Here is a 21,886-nt window from a genome sequence, read left to right on the forward strand (position 1 = left end):
AATCCTGTTTGGCCCATCGAGTTTGCTGCGACCACAATCCCACCCAGGCCCTAACCCCATATATTTACCCTGTTAATCTCCCTGACACCGAGGGGCAATTTAGCATGATCAATCCACCTAACCTGCACATCTTTAGACTGTGGGAGGAAACCGGAGCACCCGGAGGAAACCCACACAGACATGGGGAGAACGTGCAAACTCCACACAAACAGTGACCCAAGCCAGGAATCGAACCTGGGTCCCTGGCACTGTGAGGCGGAAGTGCTATCCACTGTGCTACCGTGCCGCCATGTTTCAAGCCCTCAGACCCCACTTCCTCCCCGTCCCAACCCACCCCAAATGCCTTTCTATGTTCCTTCATTATCCCCAAGCTGCCATGCTGTTTCATAGCCCTCATGCCTCTTCCATGCCTCCTCATATTCCCTGCATGCTCCCTTCATGTCTCCTCCTCCCCCATATATCCTCTTTAGACAATCACCGAATTTCCACTATGGACATACCTCAGGTGCCATGTCTTTTAAATGGAGATTTAAAAAAATGAACATTTAACAATCTAAGAATAACTCATTCATAAAACCTGTTCAAAAGTTTAAATCCTCTCAAGTGATCTCTCTGTTCTAAAAGGAAACAATGATTTAATTATGGCATCAACGATAGATAAACCTTTAATAACATCTTAAAAGTATCAATCAAAATGTGAACATAACCCTCTGCTCAGATAAGTGATTTCAAAGCTTTTGAAACTCAGCCAAGTATCTATAAATGGCCTCAGCTTTAACTGCAAATCCTTGAAAATGTGAACAATTGAGTCTTTTAAAACTGGAAAACCAGATGGACTTTCTTTCTAAGCTACACCTGAATTTATTTTCAATCAAAACAGTCCAAGAGCAGGTGGAGGCTTATTTTTTTCACTAGGTGAAAGCAGCTGAAGGTTTTATTTTTCATTTTAGAATGACCATGGGAATGTATATCACTTCGGAGTATTACACTAGAGATTCCAAGTAGTGGTTTCTTCAGTTTTGATTGCATAATCTTATGCTCTCATTCAAACCATACCTAACGTATTGCGTGGCATCTAACCCATTGAAACTGAAAGAAGGAATGTTTGCTTTTGTATTTCAAAGCCTGTTGATGAAAGAATTCTAGGTGCAGGTGCCTGTTGTGTTTTTGTTTCCCCATTTGAGATTGGGGTTCCATCATGGCTTATGCCTCTGACAGTCTGAACTATGCCTACCTACTGAAGGGGACCTGACTCCATTAAACCTGCAGGAGAGGGCTTTAACTTTCCCAACCCAGCAATAAAGCCAGCCCATGGTAGTGCTACACATGGACTGACTGTCATACCCTTATCCTGTACCAGCAAATATTGCTAGAAACAGAAGTAAGGGTGGGAATCCCAGAATCAGGATCCACCTTTAAACAATCGGTGAATATTTACTTATTTTTCTGCTTGACATACAGACTGAATAAGCTTTACAAGGTGTTTTCACAGCATTTTGACACTGGAAGATTTGATTTTAATTAATTACGGACTGCAAGTTAAGCGATTTTGATATTTTAACTCATTGAAATGAAAATTGAGTTTGCGTATATAATAAAAAGAAAGTATGGATTTTAAATTATTTTCCTTGTATTTAAATTGTATTATTGTAACTTCCAATCCTCTCCCGATATGAGATTAGTGCCAGAGGACTAAGGGATTGCAAATGTTACATCTCCGTTTAAAAATGGAGAGAGAGATAAATTCAACAATCATAGGCCAGTCACTTCAACATCAGTGCTGGATAAACTTTGAGACGTTGGGGGGATTTTTAACTGAAAAAGATGGACACGTTTGGGTGGGATTACAAGGAGAAAAATCACAAAGTGCTATAATTATGTGATTCCTTGTCACAAAAATTTTCAAACTTCTTTGCCTTTGTCCCTGAAAGTATGACACCGAGCCAGGTCAGATGACCAAAAGCTTGGTCAAAGAGGTGGGTTTTAAGGAGGGCCAGAGAGCTACAGAGAGAGTATTTCCAGAGCTTGATGTCTAGGCAATGGAAGGGTGGAGCAATTAAGAGAGGGATGTCCAGGCTAGGATTAGAGAATGACCAGTTATCTCGGAGGGTTTTGGGGCTGAGATAGTTTACAGATATAGGGAGGGAATGAGGCAATGAAAGGATTTAAAAACCAGAATAAAAATTTTAAAATCAAGACCTTGCTTTATCTGAAGCCAGTGTAGGTCTGCAAGCACAGGGAGGTGAACGGGACTTGGTGCGAGTTAGATATGGACAGCAGAGTTTTGGATAATCTCAAGTTTACAGAAAGTGGAATGTGGGTGACCAGTCAGGAGTGTGTTTGAAGTCAAGTCTGGAGGTAATTGGTCTAGTTGGACCAAGGAGCGGGCACAGGCTTGGAGTGCCGAAGGGCCTGTTTCCTGTGCTGTACTGTTCTTTGTTCTTTGTTCTTTGTAATGAAGGCAGGAAGGAGGATTTCAGCAGCAGACGAGCTGAGATGGGTAGAGTCAAATGATTTAAAAATATGGGAAATTGTGGTCTAAGTGATGGCACAAATGTGACATGCAGCAAATTGTGGAGTGAATATGAGTCATATATACAGCAACTTATTATAAATTAGGAATGTACTGCTGTGAAAGTAGATTCAATAGTCACTTTCAAAGGGGAATTGAATAAATACTTGGTGGGAGGATTTACAAGGTTATAGAAAAAAGCAGTGGAGTGAGACAGATTGAATATTTCTTTCAAAGAGCTGGCGCAGACATGTTGAAGCGAATGGTCTCTTTCTTTGCTATAATCATCCTATGATTCTACATAGAGACATTTTGTGGGGCAGTTTGTAAGGCTGAATATAGTAGCACCATTATTCTTATCACAATGGAGTTGATTGTATTTGATGGTTGAATTATCCACTTGGAGACCATACTGTTGTAAATAACTGAGATTTTACAACCACAATATAAATGTAACTATCCTCCACTCACTGCATTTTGATGTCGCAATCACCCTGATTTTATTGGGAGACTTTGCTGCAATTTTGGTCATGAGTTCTACTTGCTGCAGTTTGTAGAGACTCTTTTTAATGGGCTTTGTAGACTGCTTGCATTGTTTGCATGTACTATTTAAACCCTGTTTGCTGCATAAATACACTGTTTGCTGTAAAATATGCTGTTTGTTGTGAGCTCTGCTGTAAGTTACACTCCTTCAACTCACTAGTCGACGCAGTTATGTCATAGACAGTGTGTTTTGTCACTCTGGAGACTGATTGCTGATTGATTGCACCCTCAGGCCTCAATCCATAGTTGTTCTGCACCATGTCCCTGAACTCAGGGATAAATAAAATTCATCAAATCAACATTTATGGGCAAAATGGAGTAAAATATTGATTTATCCGAAGATGTACAGGTTAGGTGGATTGGCCATGCTAAATTTCCCCTTACTATCTAGGTTAGGTGGATTAGCCATGGTAAATGTGTGGGGTTACAGGGACAGGGTGGGGCAGAGGACCTGGGTAAGATACTCTGTCAGTGTCGGTGCAGACTCAATGGGCCGAATGGTCTCTTCTGCACTGTAGGGATTCTATGAAATGAAAAGTAAATTGTAATTTGGGATCTGTGCTGGAGAATTTAGCTTAGTTTTAACTGTAATTTTAGGATGGATGTCAGGAGATTCTTCTTCACAGAAAATGGTTATTGTGTGAGTCCAGATAAAGTAGTGAAATTAGGAACCCTGCAATCTTTTAAGAAATAATTGTATTCCACAGTGTGGGGGGGTTGTCGATTTCCTCTGGATGGAAGAATTAAGAAAGGCCTTCCACTTCATGATGGTGTTTGTTTCTGTGTCCATTGTCACCAACGTTGAATTCTGTTGGAGGGCCGCTAGATTGATAACTACCTTGACAGTACTTTACATGCCGACACTATAGTTAAGAAAGCCCATCAACGCCTCTACTTTCTCAGAAGACTAAGGAAATTTGGCATGTCAACTATGACTCTCACCAACTTTTGCAGATGCACCATAGAAAGCATTCTTTCTGGTTGTATCACAGCTTGGCATGGCTCCTGCTCTGCCCAAGACGGCAAGGAACTATAAAAGGTCGTGAATGTAACCCAATCCATCACGCAAACCAACCTCCCATCCATTGACTCTGTCTACACTTCCCGCTGCCTCGGCAAAGCAGCCAGCATAATTAAGGACCCCCACGCACCTCGGATATTCTCTCTTCCACCTTCTTCCGTCGGGAAAAAGATACAAAAGTCTGAGGCCACGTACCAACCGACTCAAGAACAACCTCTTCCCTGCTGCCGTCAGACTTTGAATGGACCTACCTTGCATTAAGTTGATCTTTCGCTACACCCCGGCGATGACTGTAACACAACATTCTGCACTCTCTCCTCTCCTTCTCTATGAATGTTATGCTTTGTATAGCATGCAAGAAACAATACTTTTCACTGTATACTAATACATGTGACAATAATAAATCAAATCGAAGGTTTTAGTTATGATTTATATCTTGGAGAGTTTAGACTTCACATTGTATGAAAAATATATTCTTCAATGAAATTTGATTGCGACTTCGCAAACAATGAAAGGATAGGCTATCTAAGTTAGCTTAGCAAGCAGTAGAGGACGTGAGTATGAGTTACTTAGGGATAGAACCAAATTATTTGTCAGGAGATTATTTATTTTCACAGAGAGCCGTCGATATATGGAACAAGTTGCTGGCTGATGCAGTGAGCATGAATTTGCTGAAGAGAGCTGGATGATTTCCTGAGCTAATATATAGAAGGTAGGTTGGTATTGGGTGGGGATGTAGCCCTCAGTTATTGTGGTGTCCTGGAATTTAGTTTATCCCTTCAAGGAATTTATTATTTTTTTCCCCAGATTAGCCAGTGGATTTCCTTTGATTTTTGTCTCTCCCAGACGATTGCCTGGCTGGGGGTAAGACTGGCATTATATAACTTGCAGCATGACAACATAGGAAAAATTTGATGGAGTTGCTGGTCCATTCTCTTTTCATATAAATAAAAGCCAAATGCAGTGGGTGCTGGTGACCTGAAATAAAACCGAAAGTGTTGGGAAAACTCAGCATGTCTGGCAGCATCTGTGGTGAGAGAAACAGTTAACATTTCACGTCCGATATGACTTTGGAACTTGTATTTCCATATTTTCTTTTTCTAGAAACAATCATATTGACTAGCACTGCAATACTGCCATCTATTGAATAGAAAGGCGTGGACTAAAATCAGTTAGTTGACTAATATATATTAGAGCTGGCAAATGATGAGGAGCCACACTTAATAATAGTTCCTTCCATTCCATTTTTGAGCAAATAAGATTGGAAAGCAGGAGAACATATTTATCCTTCAATGTTAAGGACCGTTAGTAAATTCTTTACAAGCTGTGATGCAATTCCAGGATTTCTTTGACCATTCTCCTTCAAAAGCAAGAAGCAGTTCAGTGCCTCCAATGTGATTGATAAATGCATCACACTTATTATGTTGGATGGTTTTTGATCTTTAACTGACTGTGATAAGGCAGCAAATGTAAGATCACTAAAAATCAGTTGAGCTTTTGCTACGAAAGCAGCAGCTTAATCAGAGGCTCCAGAAACGGCAAGATGCGGAGGAGACTCTTTCGAGTTGTGAAAGACAACTGGCTTTGGATATTATTTGCATGGTTCTCATGGTTCGTGTGGCTTTTGCTACCAAATAAACCTGTTGGACTTTAACCTGGTGTTGTTAAACTACATAATAAATAATAACAGGAGTAGGCCGTTTGGTCCCTCAAGCCTGTTCCATCCCATTCAATAGGATTTTGGCTGATCCGACATTCCACACATCCACTTTCCTGCCCTTTCCCCGTAAGTATAGTTCTGGGATGTGGTCCTCCTGAGATGACATCTTCCAAATCCACGATCATTACCATCTAGAAGGACAAGGGTGGCAGACACTTGGGAACTCTATCACCTGGAAGTTTCCCTCCAAGCCACTCACCATCCTGACTTGGAAATATATTGCCGTTCCTTCACTGGCTGGAGGTCAAAATTCTTGAACTTCGTCCTTAACGTCACTGTGTGTGTACCTACACCCATCGGGACGGCTGTGCTTAAAGAAGGCAGCTCACCATCACTTTCTCGAGGGCAAGTAGGGATGGGTAATGAATGCTAGCCTAGCCAGCGGAGGTCACATCACGTAAATGAATAAAAATAAATTTGCTTAATGTACAGCTCGTGTGGCCACCAGAAGGACACTTACTCATGGATGCTCAATTTGGGTTCTGCAAGATGCCTGGGACAATGCGTCGACTTCTACATCCTGAGTAAATCACAAATTCCAGACATTTTTGAGGCCCCTAACCACACCCAGGGTTGGCTCCTGTGCAACAAAGGCTACCCGCAAAGGATGTGACTAGTGATGTCCATCTGAGGAAAGGCACAATGATGACCATGCTACCGCATGAACATTGTTGGAGCAGACCATTGGCAAATTGAAGATGAAATTCCAATGTCTCGACAGATCAGCAGCGCACTCAAATACATTCCCCAAAGAATCTCTCAGATCATCCTGGCTTGCTGCACCCTGCACAAACTGGCACTGGAAGGACTTGCCAGATGACATGCTGGAGCAGTTGCATGCTTCCTCGGAGGGTGAGGACATCGAGATAGCTAAGGGCAAGGAAGCTGAGGTGACAGCGAAAAGCACCATAGCACAGGCCAGATGAGCCAGGTGTGTACGTGAGGTGTTAATAGCCCTCAGATTCCAGGAGGATGATGACATGTTGGTCTGAAACCAGGTTCCGCTGAGATATATGTCTCTGCACTGGTGAAGGGTGTGGGTGAATGCCATGGTGGATCTTTCAGCAGCATGTTTTCTGGATAGGGTGTTGGTGAGGCCACACCTGGAGTATTGTGTGCAGTTTTGGTGTCCTTTTCTGAGGAAGGGTTCCTTGCTATAGAGGGAGCACAGCGAAGGTTTACCAGGCTGATTCCTGGGATGGCAGGTCTGTTATATGATGAGAGACTAAGTCGGATTATATTCACTGGAGTTTAGAAATGTGAGAGGGGATCTCATAGAAACTTATAAAATTCTAACAGGGTTAGACAAAGTAGATTCAGAAAGAATGTTCCCAATGGTGGGGGAGACCAGAACTAGGGTCATAGTTTGAGGTTAAGGGGTAAACCTTTTAGAACTGAGGTGAGGAGAAATTTCTTCACCCAGAGGGTGGTGAATGTGTGGAATTCACTACCATAGAATGTAATTGAGGCCAAAACATTGTCTGATTTCAAGAAGTAATTTAGTATAGCTCTAGAGGCTAAAGGGATCAAGGAGGGATCAGGATATTGAATTCAATGATCAGCCATGATCAAAATGAATGGTGAAGCAGGCTCAAAGGGCCGAATGGCCTACTCCTGTTTCTAGTTTCTATGTTTCTTTGGATCCGCATTAGGGGCTGGAAATGGGAGGCTGGCTCCTGATGCCCCTGGCTCCCTGGCGCTGTGAGGCAGCAGTGCTAACCACTGTGCCACCGGGCGCCCATTAACGCAACGATGAGCCATAAGTCATATCCCAAAACAACCTAGTTCCATCAATAGATTATGGATTATAACTCACTCCTCCTTGTCTGCTGCCTTGTGCATTCCACATTAAGTAAACTAATGTTTAAATGTGAGTAGATTAGTGTGACTTCTTTTTCCTTCTTGCCATATAGTCTGTTATCTTCTTGAAGAAATATATTTAATGATGTGATGTAATTTCATGGCTATGATATGGGTGAGATAATCAGTGTAACATTGGGTACCTTATCTATGCAAACAGGGAATCAGACAAACTAACTGAGTGATGAAGTTACAAGCATATTGTTGTTGTTAGCTAAGTAGCATGGTCAACACAACCTTTACTAGAGGAGAAAATATATTTTTCTTTGACTTTTTAGAAAGCCGAGATTCTGTTTTTAGCAATTAAGTTTGCAGTGCTCTGGTGAAGTACCCACCCTGACCAGTATTGCCATCATAGCAAAATAAGGAATAATCTATATGTCATTTTGTGGTGGAGTGATTCTTGGGCTATTTATGCAACTCCATTTAGTTACATTTGTATAATTGGGATTAAGAAAGGTGACTCAAATGGGGATCCAGAAACAATTACTAATTCTTTTTAATGTTTACTCTGCAAAATAGAGTTCGGGAACTGGTTTTTTCTTTTAAGAAGAATTCTGACAAAACAGAACATTATCTGTATTGCAACCCATGAGCATAAGTGAAGTGAATTCATGTAAATGAACCATCACTTTTTTAATGTCATCAAGAATGTGAGATGAAGTCAGTATCTGATTCTATGATGCAGTGACACAGTCTCAATGTCCTTAAAATGGCGTACATTCTTTATGAACCTACAATATTGCTTTGCTACTTCATGAGTTTCTCAGTCCTGTGCTTGATAAAATTTATGATACTAGCAGAAATATCTGCACTTTAAAGTGTAACATACAGCTGTATGATGATGTTTTATGTGATTGTAATTTTTTTTGCATTTCCAGTGGAAGAAATTATTGACCAGGCTGACTATCTTTATGGTACTGGAGAAGTGTCTAAACTTTATAAGCTCCTTATTGAACACAAAGACAGGTATTATAGCACCTAAATTATACTGGAAATATGTTGAAGTGTTGTCTGTTGTTCTGTTGTCCGTCATTCATTGACATTTGTCCAATGTCTGTTGAAGTAAGAACTTGTGATGTCTGAAATGCCATAAATAACCTAAATTCTCCCAAAGAATAAATGGGAGTTGGAAAATACTTATTGTAGTTCAAAGTAGAAACAAATGATATGTACTTTAATGGTGTTTTGAGGCACTTGTGGATGTTCAGCGCAAATGAAAATTCAGTACTTAATTGCATGCAATTACCTCAAAATCAAGTTAAATGTATATATTTGAGTTAATTATGGTCAGTGGGCTATTATGAGACAGTGTCTTTTGTTTGACCTCTTTGGTGCAGAAAAGTGAATGTAGTGAATGCAGGATTAATTGAAGAAATAACTTCTTTGTGCTGAGCGTTGATGACTCTTGGCACAGATAGGTACAAAGTAAAAATGAATACTGATACCAAAGCAAAATACTATGTGATAAAAACAGAAAATGCTGGGAAAAACTCAGCATGTCTGGAGAGAAACAGCGTGAACATTTTGAGTCCGTATGACTTTTCAGAACTGAAAATACTGCTGATCCTGGATATCAGCCCTTTTTAATAACACCTCCTCTTTTACCTTCTTCCCTTCTCACCAACCAAGCTACAAAACACTTCTCCCAGATTAAACAGTGACATACTTGTACCCTGGGGCCTCACTATAACACCTCCTACAGGGACCATATCTTGAGATTACATTATAGGTGAGACTGTTATTTCATAGCTCAGATTTGATCTCATTAGTGGCCAGGTCCAACATTGCAAGTCTGTGCCTACAGTTTCTAGTCCTCGTGCTCAGTGAATAAAGCAGGTGCTGTGTAAACTCAGTCAAATAATTAGTCAGCTACTTTTTAAAAATTATTTTTTAAAGTGGGTGACTGTGTTTATAGTGGAGGGAGGTGTGTGGCCACATTTACAGAATGAAAATGTTGGGATTCAAGACAGAGCTGCATTATACCAAGTTCATGCTGTAGCAGACCGAGTTATAGCAGAGTCACAATGTACATTCAGTGTAGTATACTGGATCCACTGCTCACAGTGTGGTCTCCTCTGCATTGGGACACCAATCAGATTGAGTAACCGCTTTGTAGAACACCTCTATTCAATCAGTAAGCATGGCCCCAAGCATCTGGTTGCCTGTCATTTTAAGTCTCCACCTTGTTCTCACTCTGACCATTCTCTGTCCTTCGCTTCTTGCAGTGTTCCAGTGAAACTCAATGTAAACTCAAGGAACAGCACTCTGTCTTCCAATTAAACTTTACAGCCTTCTGGACTCAGCATTGAGTCTAACTATTTCAGATCATAACCTCTGCCCCATTTTTTGTTTCCTTTTTGTTACTTATTTTGTCTTTCTCTTTTTCTTCTTGAACAGAAGGAGTTCATGATCCTGCTATTCGCACCTCTTCTAGACACATCTTTTGCTTCTTTACTCATTGCATTATCATCCCATCTTGCCTTACAACATCAACCCTTTTGTCATTTAATGGCTCCTGTCTTCCACTCTATCACAGACCTCACCTTTCATTCTTTTTCCACACTTGTTCACCTTTGACTGACTCTTACTTAAAACTATTCCATCTTCAACTTTTCCCAAATCTGATGAAAGATCGTTGACCCGAACATTAACCCAGCAGATCTAGCAGCGCCAGTGGATAGAGAAATAGAGTATTTCCTACGTTTTCTTGCTTTCATGTCAAAATACTTACTGACATAGTGAAGTTTTCAGAGGAAGTGGGATCACTCCATGTTTCTGCAGGAACATATATTTGTTGAATGAAAAATAATCAAAATCAGCATTTGGAGGGGACCTAGCTAGACTAAACTGCTTGTTCAAAATCATATTTTTTTATTTCCATAAGCCAAGCATTAACTGTGCATTTATTTTGGCTTTCATTTACTATTAGAAGTTATGTGTACACAATTATTCAAATAGTGCAACATTTATTCTTCAGTTACAAAAGTAAACAATTCAGAACTGTCAGTCTTTGTAAATACCATTTTATTTTGAATGCCTTCATAGCTCACTCTTTGACCAGTGAATGTACTTGTATCTCCTGTCTGTTGCACTGACCTATGGAAATCATTTGAATATTTTTTCCAATGTTAAACTGTACATTACATTTCCAAGGAGGATTCAGTTGGTCTAAACCAATTTGTAATATACAGTTTCATATATAAAGTAATCATTTATTCATGTGAAAGATAGAGATGATTTTGCAGTAGCTGCTTTTGATTGTATAAATATATGAATGCTCAAATAATTAATTGAATAAGCCACAATTGACATTGTAAAAGATATGGTGCTGTTTTTCCTCCTTTATTTAAGATACTTTCTTTCAATTAAAGCAATTGCTTATGTAGATAGCTTTGAAAGACAGTGAAGATTTGCTGTAGACCCCTCATGTTTAATCCGTAATTCCTTTTCATAAACTTAAAAAAAGACAGATGTATTAAAACAGTTCAGTGCACTGAAGTGCGATCATGGAGGAATAGGTTTTGTCTTCCTGCTCCAAGTTCTTGATCATAGGTCATGTCATGCTAGGGGATTGGGATGCCAGGCAGTGACTAAGTGCTTCTTCAGAGGAATTGAGTACAAATTGCAGACCAGCTCGACCTAAGTCCAAGTAGTCTATTAAAGTCTAACATTAGTCTTAGAATAGTTCATTTGTTTTTCCACTTGGAAAATGGTGCTTGACCTAAAGATTAGGGGAAAGAAAGATTGGAAGAAGGAAGTTTGTTTGCAAAACTGAAATTTAAAGTAGACAAGTTGCATTCCATGTCCCATGTTTTATCTAGTACAAATGGTGAGATTCTGTGGCGCCTAGCTCGTGCATCACGTGACTTGGCTCAACTGGGAAGCACCCCTGTGGAAAAGAGGAAGCAACTGACATATGAAGCTTTGGAGTTTGCTAAAAAGGCACTGGAGAGAAATGAATTGAGCTTTGCAGCTCATAAGGTAATGCATCTTATTTTGTCATGTCATTTTGTTCAATTTTCTGCCAGTCTGTGATCTTATTTTTTTAATCTATATAGTGGTACGCTATATGCATCAGTGATGTTGGAGACTACGAGGGCACCAAGGCTAAAATTGCAAATGCCTATGTCATTAAAGAACATTTTCAGGTAAAGTGACAGCCAAAGAATATGACATTTTCCAGTTGTGCAGTATCACCACATTTATTTTCATGTATTGTTGTGAAAAGTCATCCTGTTCCTGTTAAAAGTAAGATTGAGAAAACTAATTTAGATGAATGGTTTGGAATTAAGAATAAGTGTAATGAAGAGGCAAAGTAGTTTTAAATAGTAAGTGGAAGATGTACCTTAGGGCAGATAGGAGAAATGTCAAAAAGGATAATAAAGGATAGTGGGCGAAAAGTGGAAAGGAAGAGTAATATGAATAGGTCAGGGTTGCATTTTTTTATCTGCAAATACCCAAAACGTGAGAAATAGAAAGACCTGCTGGTTAGATGCATTGGCCATGCTAAATTCTCCCTTAGTGTACGCAAACAGGCGCCGGAGTGTGGCGACTAGTGGATTTTCACAGGTAACTTCATTGCAGTGTTAATGTAAGGCTACTTGCGACACTAATGAATAAACTAAACTAAAACCAAAACTAGGGAAATTAGAGGCACTAAATAAAGGGAAATTGTACGTTGTTGACAGGAACATGACTACAGTTGAGATAGGTCTGGGAGCTGAATACTTCTAGATACAAAATAGTTAGATGTGGAAGAGAAAAGAGGGTTGGGGTGAGCTTGTTACTTATGGACTATGACATTGGTTTAGAGAAGAATGGTGCTTATATGTGAGTTGAGTTAAAGAATGCGAGATGCTGCTCAGTCTTCCATGGACTTTGCACCCCAGAAATAAGTGTAATTTTCAGGTGAATTGGGGTTGGCAATAATTGGACTTTAATGCTTTCATAATTAGCATATTGTGTGGAGTTTGTGGTGCAACAGTGGCACACCTTCCTCAGCAGAAGGTTTGTGTGTTCAAATCACACCAGGCTCACAGCAGCTTGGATATTTAGATTGGTTGAGGAAGATGGTAGCTGAGTAGTAATGTCACTGGACTGGCAATCCAGGGGTCCAAACTAATGTTCTGAAGAAAACAAATTCAAATCCCACAGCAGCTGATGTAATTTAAATTATTTTTTTAAAATCTGGAATTGAAAACTAGTCTAGTCTCAGTAATGGTAACTATGTAGTCATGGCTAAGTGGTTAAGGTGATAGATTAGAAATCCACTGTGGTCTCCCCATGTAAATTCAAATCTTGCTGACTACAGTTCTCATTATTATTGTAGTCATGGCCAAGTGGTTAAGACAATGGATTTGAAATCCATTGGGTCTCCCTGCGTAGGTTCAAATCCTGCTGACAAGGCTTCTCATAATTCCTGATTTTATCATGTTCCTACAGAATTAATTATTGGCTAAATGGAAATGAGAAGCTTCTAATATAGGAGGATGCAGACCTGAATAACACAAGGAGGAAGTCTCCTCCTTGCCTCACCCATCCACGGTGGGACAGTGGTTAGCTGCCTCACAGCACCAGGGACCTGGGTTTGATACCAGCCTCAGGTGACTGTGAAGTTTGTGGTGGTTTTCTCTAGATGCTCCAGTTTCCTCCCACAGCCCAGAGATATGTAGATTAGGTGGATTGCCCATGCTAAATTGCCCTTTAGTGTCCCAAAATGTGTAGGTTAAGGGGATTAGCAGGGTAAATACGTGTGTTGCAGGTATAGGGCAGGGTTGGCCTGGGTAAGATGCTCTATCGGAGAGACGGTGCAGACTTGATGGGCTAAATGGCCTCCTTCACTATATTCAATGATGCTACCCCACTTAGACAGGGTTCTAAAATGTATTTAGTTTAGATGTGGCATATTTATTGGTTGAGTGATTTCAAATGTGGACTGATTGTCTCAGTTGGACCATGATAAAGGTGAATTGTGGAGTAATCCATGTTGGAGCTATATGCTTCATGTGCCAATTAGACACCAAAGAAAGATCAAAAACCCTGCAATTGGACAGTTTGTAAATTGAACTCTCTCTTAACAAATTAATATCAACCCGAAACAAAAATACTCTTTATGCAAATAAACATTTGTGGCACCTCACCATTTGTTGAGTCTTTTCAAAGTCAATAAGGAGACTTTACTTACATCTTGAGCCATGAGCCTGGGCTCTCCTAGAGCAAGAGTCTGGTGTTTTGCATCTTGTGAACCCTCTGCACCCAGACCCCGGAGGCAGGTTCAGTTGAGGCATTCAAGAAGGAATTGGATTATTTATATGAAATGGAAGAATGTGCAGGGTTATTGGGTGAAGGCAGGGGAATGGCATTAGGATTAATATTGCTCTTTTTGAGAGTTGGCAGACATGACTATCCGAATGGCCTCCCTGTATGATGTAACAATTCTGTGATTCTGTGTAAAATCATGTTGAATTGAGTATAACGACTTGCTTGGGCTTGCAAAATCTCACTAACTGTCCTGGCTGGAGACAATACTCATCTCTTTAACCTGTGCTTAACCCTCTCTCCACTCACATTATCTGTACCTTTAAGACTTGATTACCTGTGAAGACTCGCATTCCAACCATTATTTTGTAAATTGAGTTTGTGTCTTTATATGCCCTGTTTGTGAACTGAAATCCCACTCACCTGATGAAGGAGCAGTGCTCTGAAAGGTAGTGGCTTTTGCTACCAAATAAACCTGTTGGACTTTAACCTGGTGTTGTGAGACTTCTTATTGTGTTTACCCCAGTCCAACGCCGGCATCTCCACATCTCTGAAAGTCAGCAGAGGGCATAAGAAAATGTTGATGGTGGAACAATTATTTGAAAAACTTTTCTTCTCTCTTTCAGAAAGCCATTGAGTTTAATCCCAAAGATGCAACATCAATTCATTTAATGGGATTATGGTAATAACTTTGATATTTTAACAATTTTATTAAAATATTAAAACTCATCAGTGGGATCTAGAGTATCTGATGTGGCTGCTTTTAAACATCTTGTTGTACCATTCTGTTTAAGAACATGTAACTAAATTATAAGCTTTCATCTCTTTATTTGCAGTTACCTTCCATACACTGTGCAGTTAGAGACTAATTTATAAACCTGTTGAAAACTAGTGCTTAAATCTAACTCAACTCTGCTGTGTGTGTGCAATCTGTGCCATGTTGAGAGAGGTGCAGTTAAAGTTGCTACAATCCCAACCCTGAAAATGGTACAGACTGTTGATCCCACATCACAGATGTTGGGTGAAATTCTCCCAAAATAATTCGAAGTGCCGAATTCGCATAAAAACTGGAGTAAATCCTGCTGTTTTTTTCAGTGGGATTTTCATAATGCATCTCCCACACTATGAACATCACAAAATGCCCGAGCGTGACTCACTCTAAAAATCAATGGGTAGGGCCTATTCCCATTGGAGAGGCCAGCAGCATAGCGTTGAGCGGGCCACTCCGCCTGCGCCCATCTGTCAGCTCGATCGCTGGCCAGCCCCATGACTCCACATTACTGGCCTTGTGAACCTCCCCATGACCCGATTGCTGCCCTCCTAGACGTGTCTGGGCCAGCCCCGAACCTCCCACCTTGATGGCCAGCCCCAGTCGCTAGCCTCCCTCCCTCTATCACTGATCCCCAGTGCAGAGTGGCAGCAGGATCCCCCCCCCCACCCCCCACTGATCTCTCCCCCAGAGGCTCTGGCCCCACCCCCTTGGGACTGCCCAATAACTAGTGGGCAGTACCAGGGGGCCTGGCTGGCATTGCCAAGCTGGCAATGTCCAGGGGGCACCCCCTTCCCCCCCCCCCCCCCACCTCTGGGAGGGCCTCCATGGCCCTCCTTCACTCCAACATGGTTGGGCCACCATCTCCCCACTAGTGGAGTTAAAATTGGAGTTAAAATTGACGATGCCAGAAATCCAGCAGTTGGAGATACGCGGAGGCCGTGGCGCGCAGCAGGAAGCCCGATACACAGCTTCCGCTGATGTCTCCCATCCCACTGCGCTGCCAGAGCAGTGCAGCGGGCTGGGAGAATCACCCTCGTTATATTTATTGACATAACAAAATAAAGATTGTTTGTAGCCCATTATTCAGATGATGCTAAATTCTTAATCATAACATGTATAATTCTTCACATTCCTTTCTTTCTAGGTGTTTCACATTTGCAGAATTGCCCTGGGTCCAACAGAAGATAGCTGCTATGTTCTTTGCTACACCACCAAGCTCCTCTTATGAAGAGGTAATGTAAATCAATTGCTCCACTGATTTTTGTAGGCCAGTGTGAAATTGCCAACACTTGTTTGTGTTGGTCATCTCCAAGCAAAACATTATTTGTTAATTTGTCTCCAACTTCAATTTTCTGAACATTTCCCCATCAATGTTTTTCTGAGATTAAATTTGGATTTTACTCTCCGGAAAGATGGAACAGGCTGGGGCTCTTTTCTGTCAGAGTGTCGACTAAGAGTTGATTGGAGGTCTTTTAAATTATGTGAGGGTTTGATAGGTAAACGTAGAAAAGATATTTCCATTTATAGGGAATCTAAAATCAATGGCCTTGAAGCTAAAATTCCATAATGATATAGCACAGAAGGAGGCCATTTGGCCCATGTGCCTATGCTGGCTCTTTGGTAGAGTAAATGTGCTACTCCCATTTGCCTGATCCCTCCTAATAGCTGCACAACTTTTCCCTTCATGTATTTATTTAGCCTTTTGTAAGTTGCTACTAAAACTGCTTCTATCGCCTTTTTAGATTCCAGATCACAACAACTCACTATTTCAAAAGAAAGCTTCCGAATGTCACCTTTAGTTTTTTTGCCAATTACCTTAACTCTTTGTCCTCTGGTTACTTATGCTTATTCTGTGGAAATAGTTTCTCCTTACTCTATGAAATGTGTTCATGATTTTTGAATGCTTCCCATTAAATTTCCCCCTAACCTTCTTTGTTCTAAGATCAATCCCAGCTCCCCCACTCTCTCCACATAACTGAAATGCCTCAATCCCCGATACCATTCTAGTGAATCCATCCCTCTCTATGGCCTTGACATCCTTCCTAAAATGAGCATTCTATCACACTCCTACTCTGTGCCTTGTAATTGGTAGACACCCTTTGGGGAGTCAGGAGGTGAGTTACTTGCCAGAGAGTTCTTGGACTCTGACCTGCTCTTGTAATTGCAGTATTTATATGGCCAGTACAGTTAAGTTTCTGGTCAAAGGCAACCCCAGAGTGCTGATTGTGGGGAATTCAGCAATGGTAATGCCGATGGTATCAGGGGAAATGATTAGAATCTCTCTTGTTGGAGATAGTCATTTTCTGGCAGTTGTGGGAGGAAAATGTTTCTTATTACAGGAAATTATGGAAGATGCTAAAATTTCAAAGCATTTTTGTTGCAGGCTCTCCTATATTTTAACAAAGCCGAGGAAGGTAGGAGATTACTAAAACTAATTCATTCAATTACATGAAGTTGTATCATGCTGAACTCTTTTAAATAATGCACTTTAAATTAATAAATGTGTTTCATTCATTTAATTTATAAAGTTGCATGCCGTATTAAATTATGTACGTTGTTTCATTGCTGCTATAACCATTACTTTCACTCACAGTGTTGACATGGCATAAGTTTGCAGATGCCGCAAAGCTTAGAAATGTAGCAGTCTTCAGGAGGATGTAGACAGACCAGTGAAATGGGAAGATGTATTTTAATACAGAGATCTGTGAAGTGGTGAAAGGAAAAATCATGAGAGGCAGTATAAATTAAATGGTATAAGAACAGAGAGGGTGGGGGGGAGAAGGGGTGGGATCAGCGGGGGCAGGGGTCATGTAATGAAATATTTGAAGTTGGTTGTTCAACTGCTAAAGTTTTTTTTAAATATAAAAAACACATACGGATCTTCATCTGTATAAATGTTAATGATTTGAGAGACAGCAGCACATTCAAGTATACTGAACTGGAGATGACTTATCTCTAATTCTAGATTTAAGAAAGAATGTCAAAGCCTCCAAGAATGAGGGGTTTCAATTGTCTGGAAAATCTGTGCATTGCCCTAAAAGGTGGTGGAATGAGATTCAGCCGTAACTTGTGAAAGGGAATTGAATCTCGACTTAAAAAGGAATCATATGCAGGGCAGTGGGATGTATAGAACTAGTCAAAGCAGGCTTCACATCCTCACGTCCTCCCATATATCTATAGATGTTTGCACAGTGTGATGTGTTTACTGTTTAATCTCTTGAAGAATTTGGTTACAGAATATATTCGAGAAATTAAATATCTTAATCAATAATGTGAGGATCGCTTCAAGTATTGGCCTTACTATTCTCATTTGAAACAACCTTATAAAAACATGACTAAGGATAGAATCAAATCCTCCCACTGGGGGGGCAAGAATATGCACTTGACCATTTGTTTAATTAATTATTTATTTAGTGATTGGGTTTTACCAGAATGAGAACCAGTTCCTTATACTGTGATGAGATAATGAACAAAGTCTGTGAATTATATTTCTGCATCACCTTTTGTAGTTTCAGGTTACTGATAAAATGAACTTTAAATCTATTGATCTCTCTGCTAAGGGAAACAGGTCCATCCTATCCACTTTATCTAGGCCTCTCAATTTTATAGAACTCAACTAAATATTCCCAATTAGATCTCCCCATAGCCTAATTTGTTCCAAAAAAACCAATTCCAGCCTATCCAATCTTTCATAGCTAAATTGACCAGTGCTGGCAACATCCTCCTAGTAAGAAGTCTCACAACACCAGGAGTCTGTCAGGGAACACTTCAGCAGTCAAGGGCATTCAGCCTCTGATCTTCGGGTAAGTGTTTTCCAAGGCAACCTTCAAGACACAGGACAACACAGAATCACCGAGCAGAAACTGATAGCCATGTTCTGCACACATGAAGACGGCCTCAATCGGGATCTTGGGTTCATGTCACACTACCTGTAACCCCGACGACTTGCCTGGGCTTCCAAAATCTTACTAACTGTCCTGGCTTGAGACAATTCACACCTCTTTAACCTGTGCTTAACCCTCTCTCTCCACTCGCATTGTCTGCACCTGTAAAGACTCGCATTCCAACTGTTATCTTGTAATTGAGTCTGTGTCTATATATGCCCAACTCTCCACCCACCAGATGAAGGGGCAGTGCTCCGAAAGCTCGTGCTACCAAATAAACCTGTTAGACTTTAACCTGGTGTTGTGAGACTTCTTATTGTGCCTACCCCAGTCCAACGCTGGCAACGCCACATAACATCCTCCTAGATCTCCTTTGTAGTAGTCATGTTCTTTCTTTAATGAGGTGACTAGAACTGTACACAGTACTTTAGCTGTGGCCTAACCAGTGTTTTATACAATTCTAGTATAATCTTCCCGCCTTGTGTTCTTTGCTTTAGCGAATAAAGTATCCCAAATGCCTTCCTAACCATCTTATCTACCTCGCCTTCTCCCTCGAGGGTTCTGTGGGCACGCACTCCAAGATTTCTTTGTTCGTGTACACTTCTCTGTATCTTAACATGTATTGTATATTTATTTGGCTTGTTTTCCCTCCCCAAATGCATTAATCTCTGGATTAATTCTATTTGCAACTTTTCTACCCATCTGATTCATTGACATCTTCCTGCAGTCCACAGCTTTCTTTCTCACTTTCAATGGTACGGTCAGTTTTTGTATAGTTGGCAAACATCTTAATCTTGCTTCGTACATAAATCTACAATTTAAGTTTCCAAATCAATTTTCAGTTAATGCAGAAATAATTCAATACCCTGTTAAAGCAGTTATACTTGGTAAAGATCATTCTTCAAATTGTCTTCAGTAGTTGGAAAGGGCGAGTCCTTTTAAGTATGAGATGAATGACGAGTGATGTCAGAATCTTTCACATTGCCTTGTACAAAGCCTTCTGGCCATTTGAGAGTGATCCTGGACCCTGGCAGGCAGTTTAGAAACAGCTTAGCCTGATCTTGTCCACAAGTGGAGCTTCCAGCAATGTCACTGGGTGGAGTTCAGAAACAAGTACCTCAATTTTGTTGCTTTAATTTTGCCTTCCTCCAAACCCAAAAAACGTTTGGATAAATTGATCCTACCATCCTCATTAAGATCTGTTAACTAATTGTGAACCTGCAAGTGAACATTGTAGATTTCTATGATTTTCTCAGATAAGGTTTGTTGTTACGATGGGGCACCATAAGTTTAGTACATCTTCTTTTCCAGCTGATCCAAACTTCTACAGTAAAAACTTGCTAATGATGGGTAAAACTTACATGAAATTAAAAAACAAGAAGCTGGCTCTGTTGTGGCTGACGAAAGCAAGAGACTACCCAGCACGTAATGAAGAAGACAGGCAGGTACAAACGTCCTGTTTCATTCAAGAAACTTCATCTTTGTACAATATAAATTTTAGTTCACTTCCAGTTAGCTTTAAAACACTGTGCTTTATAGTTAGCAAAATTTGATTTTTTTTTATTACTGCTAAGATACAATTAATTTAAAGTGGTCCCAGCTAAGCTAGTGGAGGCAGTGGTGTTGTGGTATTGTCACTGGTCTAGTAATCCAGGGTAAGATCTGGGGATCCAGGTTCGAATCCCACCATGGCAGATTTGAATTCAATAAAAATCTGGAATTAAAAGTCTAATGATGACAGTGAAACCATTGTCAGTTGTTGTAAAGCCCATTTGGTTTTGGGGAAGGAAATCTATCATCCTTACCTGGTCTGGCCTACGTATAACAGAAATGTGATTGACTCTCAGAATGCCTTCTGAAATGGGGTGTAGTTAGGGACAGGCAATAAATGCTGGTCCAGCCAGTGACACTCATGTCCATGAAATGAATTTTTAAAAAAGTACTTACAGTAGCACCTGCTAAGAAAATAGTTCAAACTTAGATTATCAACGAGATTTATAACAGTAATGTTAATACAATTTATTAAGGGATTACATTCAGTTGATGTCAGTGGGACATGGTGGTGTAGTGGTAATGCCACTGGACTCCCTAAAGGCCCAGGCGAATTCTCTGGGGACATGGGTTCAAATCCCGCCACCACAGCTGGTGAATTTAATGCAAGTAACAAATCTAGAATTGAAAGCTCGTATCAGTAATGGTGACCATCTATTGTGAGCCACCTTGTTCTTCCCAAAACATGCAAATGTGTCGGTAAATGGGTGATGTGCCTGCCAACCATTCAGCTGAGTCCTGGTTACTGGAGATTGTTGGTGGATGAGTGATGGGGGTGTGTTGCATTGAGCAATGAGTTTGATAGTACAGTGGAACCCCGATTTTACATGCCCTGATTTGGCACGAAGGACCCTTTTTTTTGCTATTTCCGGTTTAGCGCGACCCCGATAACATTCGCGGTAACATTTTATGGACCCCAACCATCGCGTTAAAACGGGGCTCCACTGTACATTATTGGTACATGTCATTTCAAAGTGCATTTACTGACCGTGACCACTTGAGGTTATTGAACTTTATTTTAATTCTTTCATGGGATGTGGGCATCACTGGCTAGGCCAGCATTTATTACACATCCCTAAATGCCCTTGAGAAGGTAGTGATGAGTTGCCTTCTTGAACTGCTGCAGTCCCTGAGGTGTAGGTACACTCAGTGCTTTTAAGGAGTTTCAGGATTTTGACCCAGTGACTGGAGGAACAGTAATATTGTTCCAAATCAGGATGGTATGCGGCTTGGAGGGGAGTTTGCAGATGGTAGTGTTCCTATGCATCTATTGCCCTTGTCCTTCTAGGTGGTAGAGGTTATGGGTATGGAACGTTCTGTCGAAGAAGATGGTTGGATTCTCTCATTGGAGATGTTCATTGCCTGGCACTTGTGTGGCATGAATGTTACTTGCCATTTATCAGCCCAAGCCTAGCTATTGTCCAGGTCTTGCTGCATTTGGACATGGAGACTACTTCAGAATCTGAGTTGCAAGTGGTACTAGACCTTGTGCAGTCATCATGAACACCCCCACTTCTGATCTTATAATGGATGGAACATCATTGATGAAGCAGTTGTAGATGCTACCCTGAGGAATTCCTGTAGTGATGCCTTGGGATTGAGATGCTTGACCTTCAACAACCGTTGAACTAGGTAACAGTGGAGAGTTTTCCCCAGGCTAAGGTTCCTTGATACCACACTTGGTCAAACGCTGTCTTGATGTTAAGGGTAGTCATTCTCACCTCACCTCAAGTTCAGCTCTTTTGGACTAAGGCTGTAATAA

At 40.7% G+C, this 21,886-nt stretch overlaps 1 protein-coding gene across 7 annotated transcripts in view; it reads left to right on the forward strand.

Annotated features, from left to right (window-relative positions):
- Positions 1 to 21,886, forward strand: part of rmdn1 (regulator of microtubule dynamics 1) — a 30,299-nt gene that overhangs the window by 7,199 nt on the left and 1,214 nt on the right. For 4 of the 7 annotated variants that reach the window (XM_078216041.1, XM_078216036.1, XM_078216037.1 and 1 more), the window contains exons 3-9: positions 8,538 to 8,625; positions 11,481 to 11,640; positions 11,718 to 11,807; positions 14,544 to 14,599; positions 15,834 to 15,921; positions 17,073 to 17,103; positions 19,885 to 20,018. In XM_078216041.1, coding sequence (XP_078072167.1) covers positions 8,538 to 8,625; positions 11,481 to 11,640; positions 11,718 to 11,807; positions 14,544 to 14,599; positions 15,834 to 15,921; positions 17,073 to 17,103; positions 19,885 to 20,018 — 647 coding nt within the window. The remainder of the gene's footprint in view (positions 1 to 8,537; positions 8,626 to 11,480; positions 11,641 to 11,717; positions 11,808 to 14,543; positions 14,600 to 15,833; positions 15,922 to 17,072; positions 17,104 to 19,884; positions 20,019 to 21,886) is intronic. The other 3 variants (XM_078216039.1, XR_013498312.1, XM_078216040.1) reach the window with 3 other exon arrangements.

Source organism: Mustelus asterias, chromosome 7 (assembly GCF_964213995.1).
Source record: "Mustelus asterias chromosome 7, sMusAst1.hap1.1, whole genome shotgun sequence".
Classification (NCBI taxonomy): domain Eukaryota; kingdom Metazoa; phylum Chordata; class Chondrichthyes; order Carcharhiniformes; family Triakidae; genus Mustelus; species Mustelus asterias.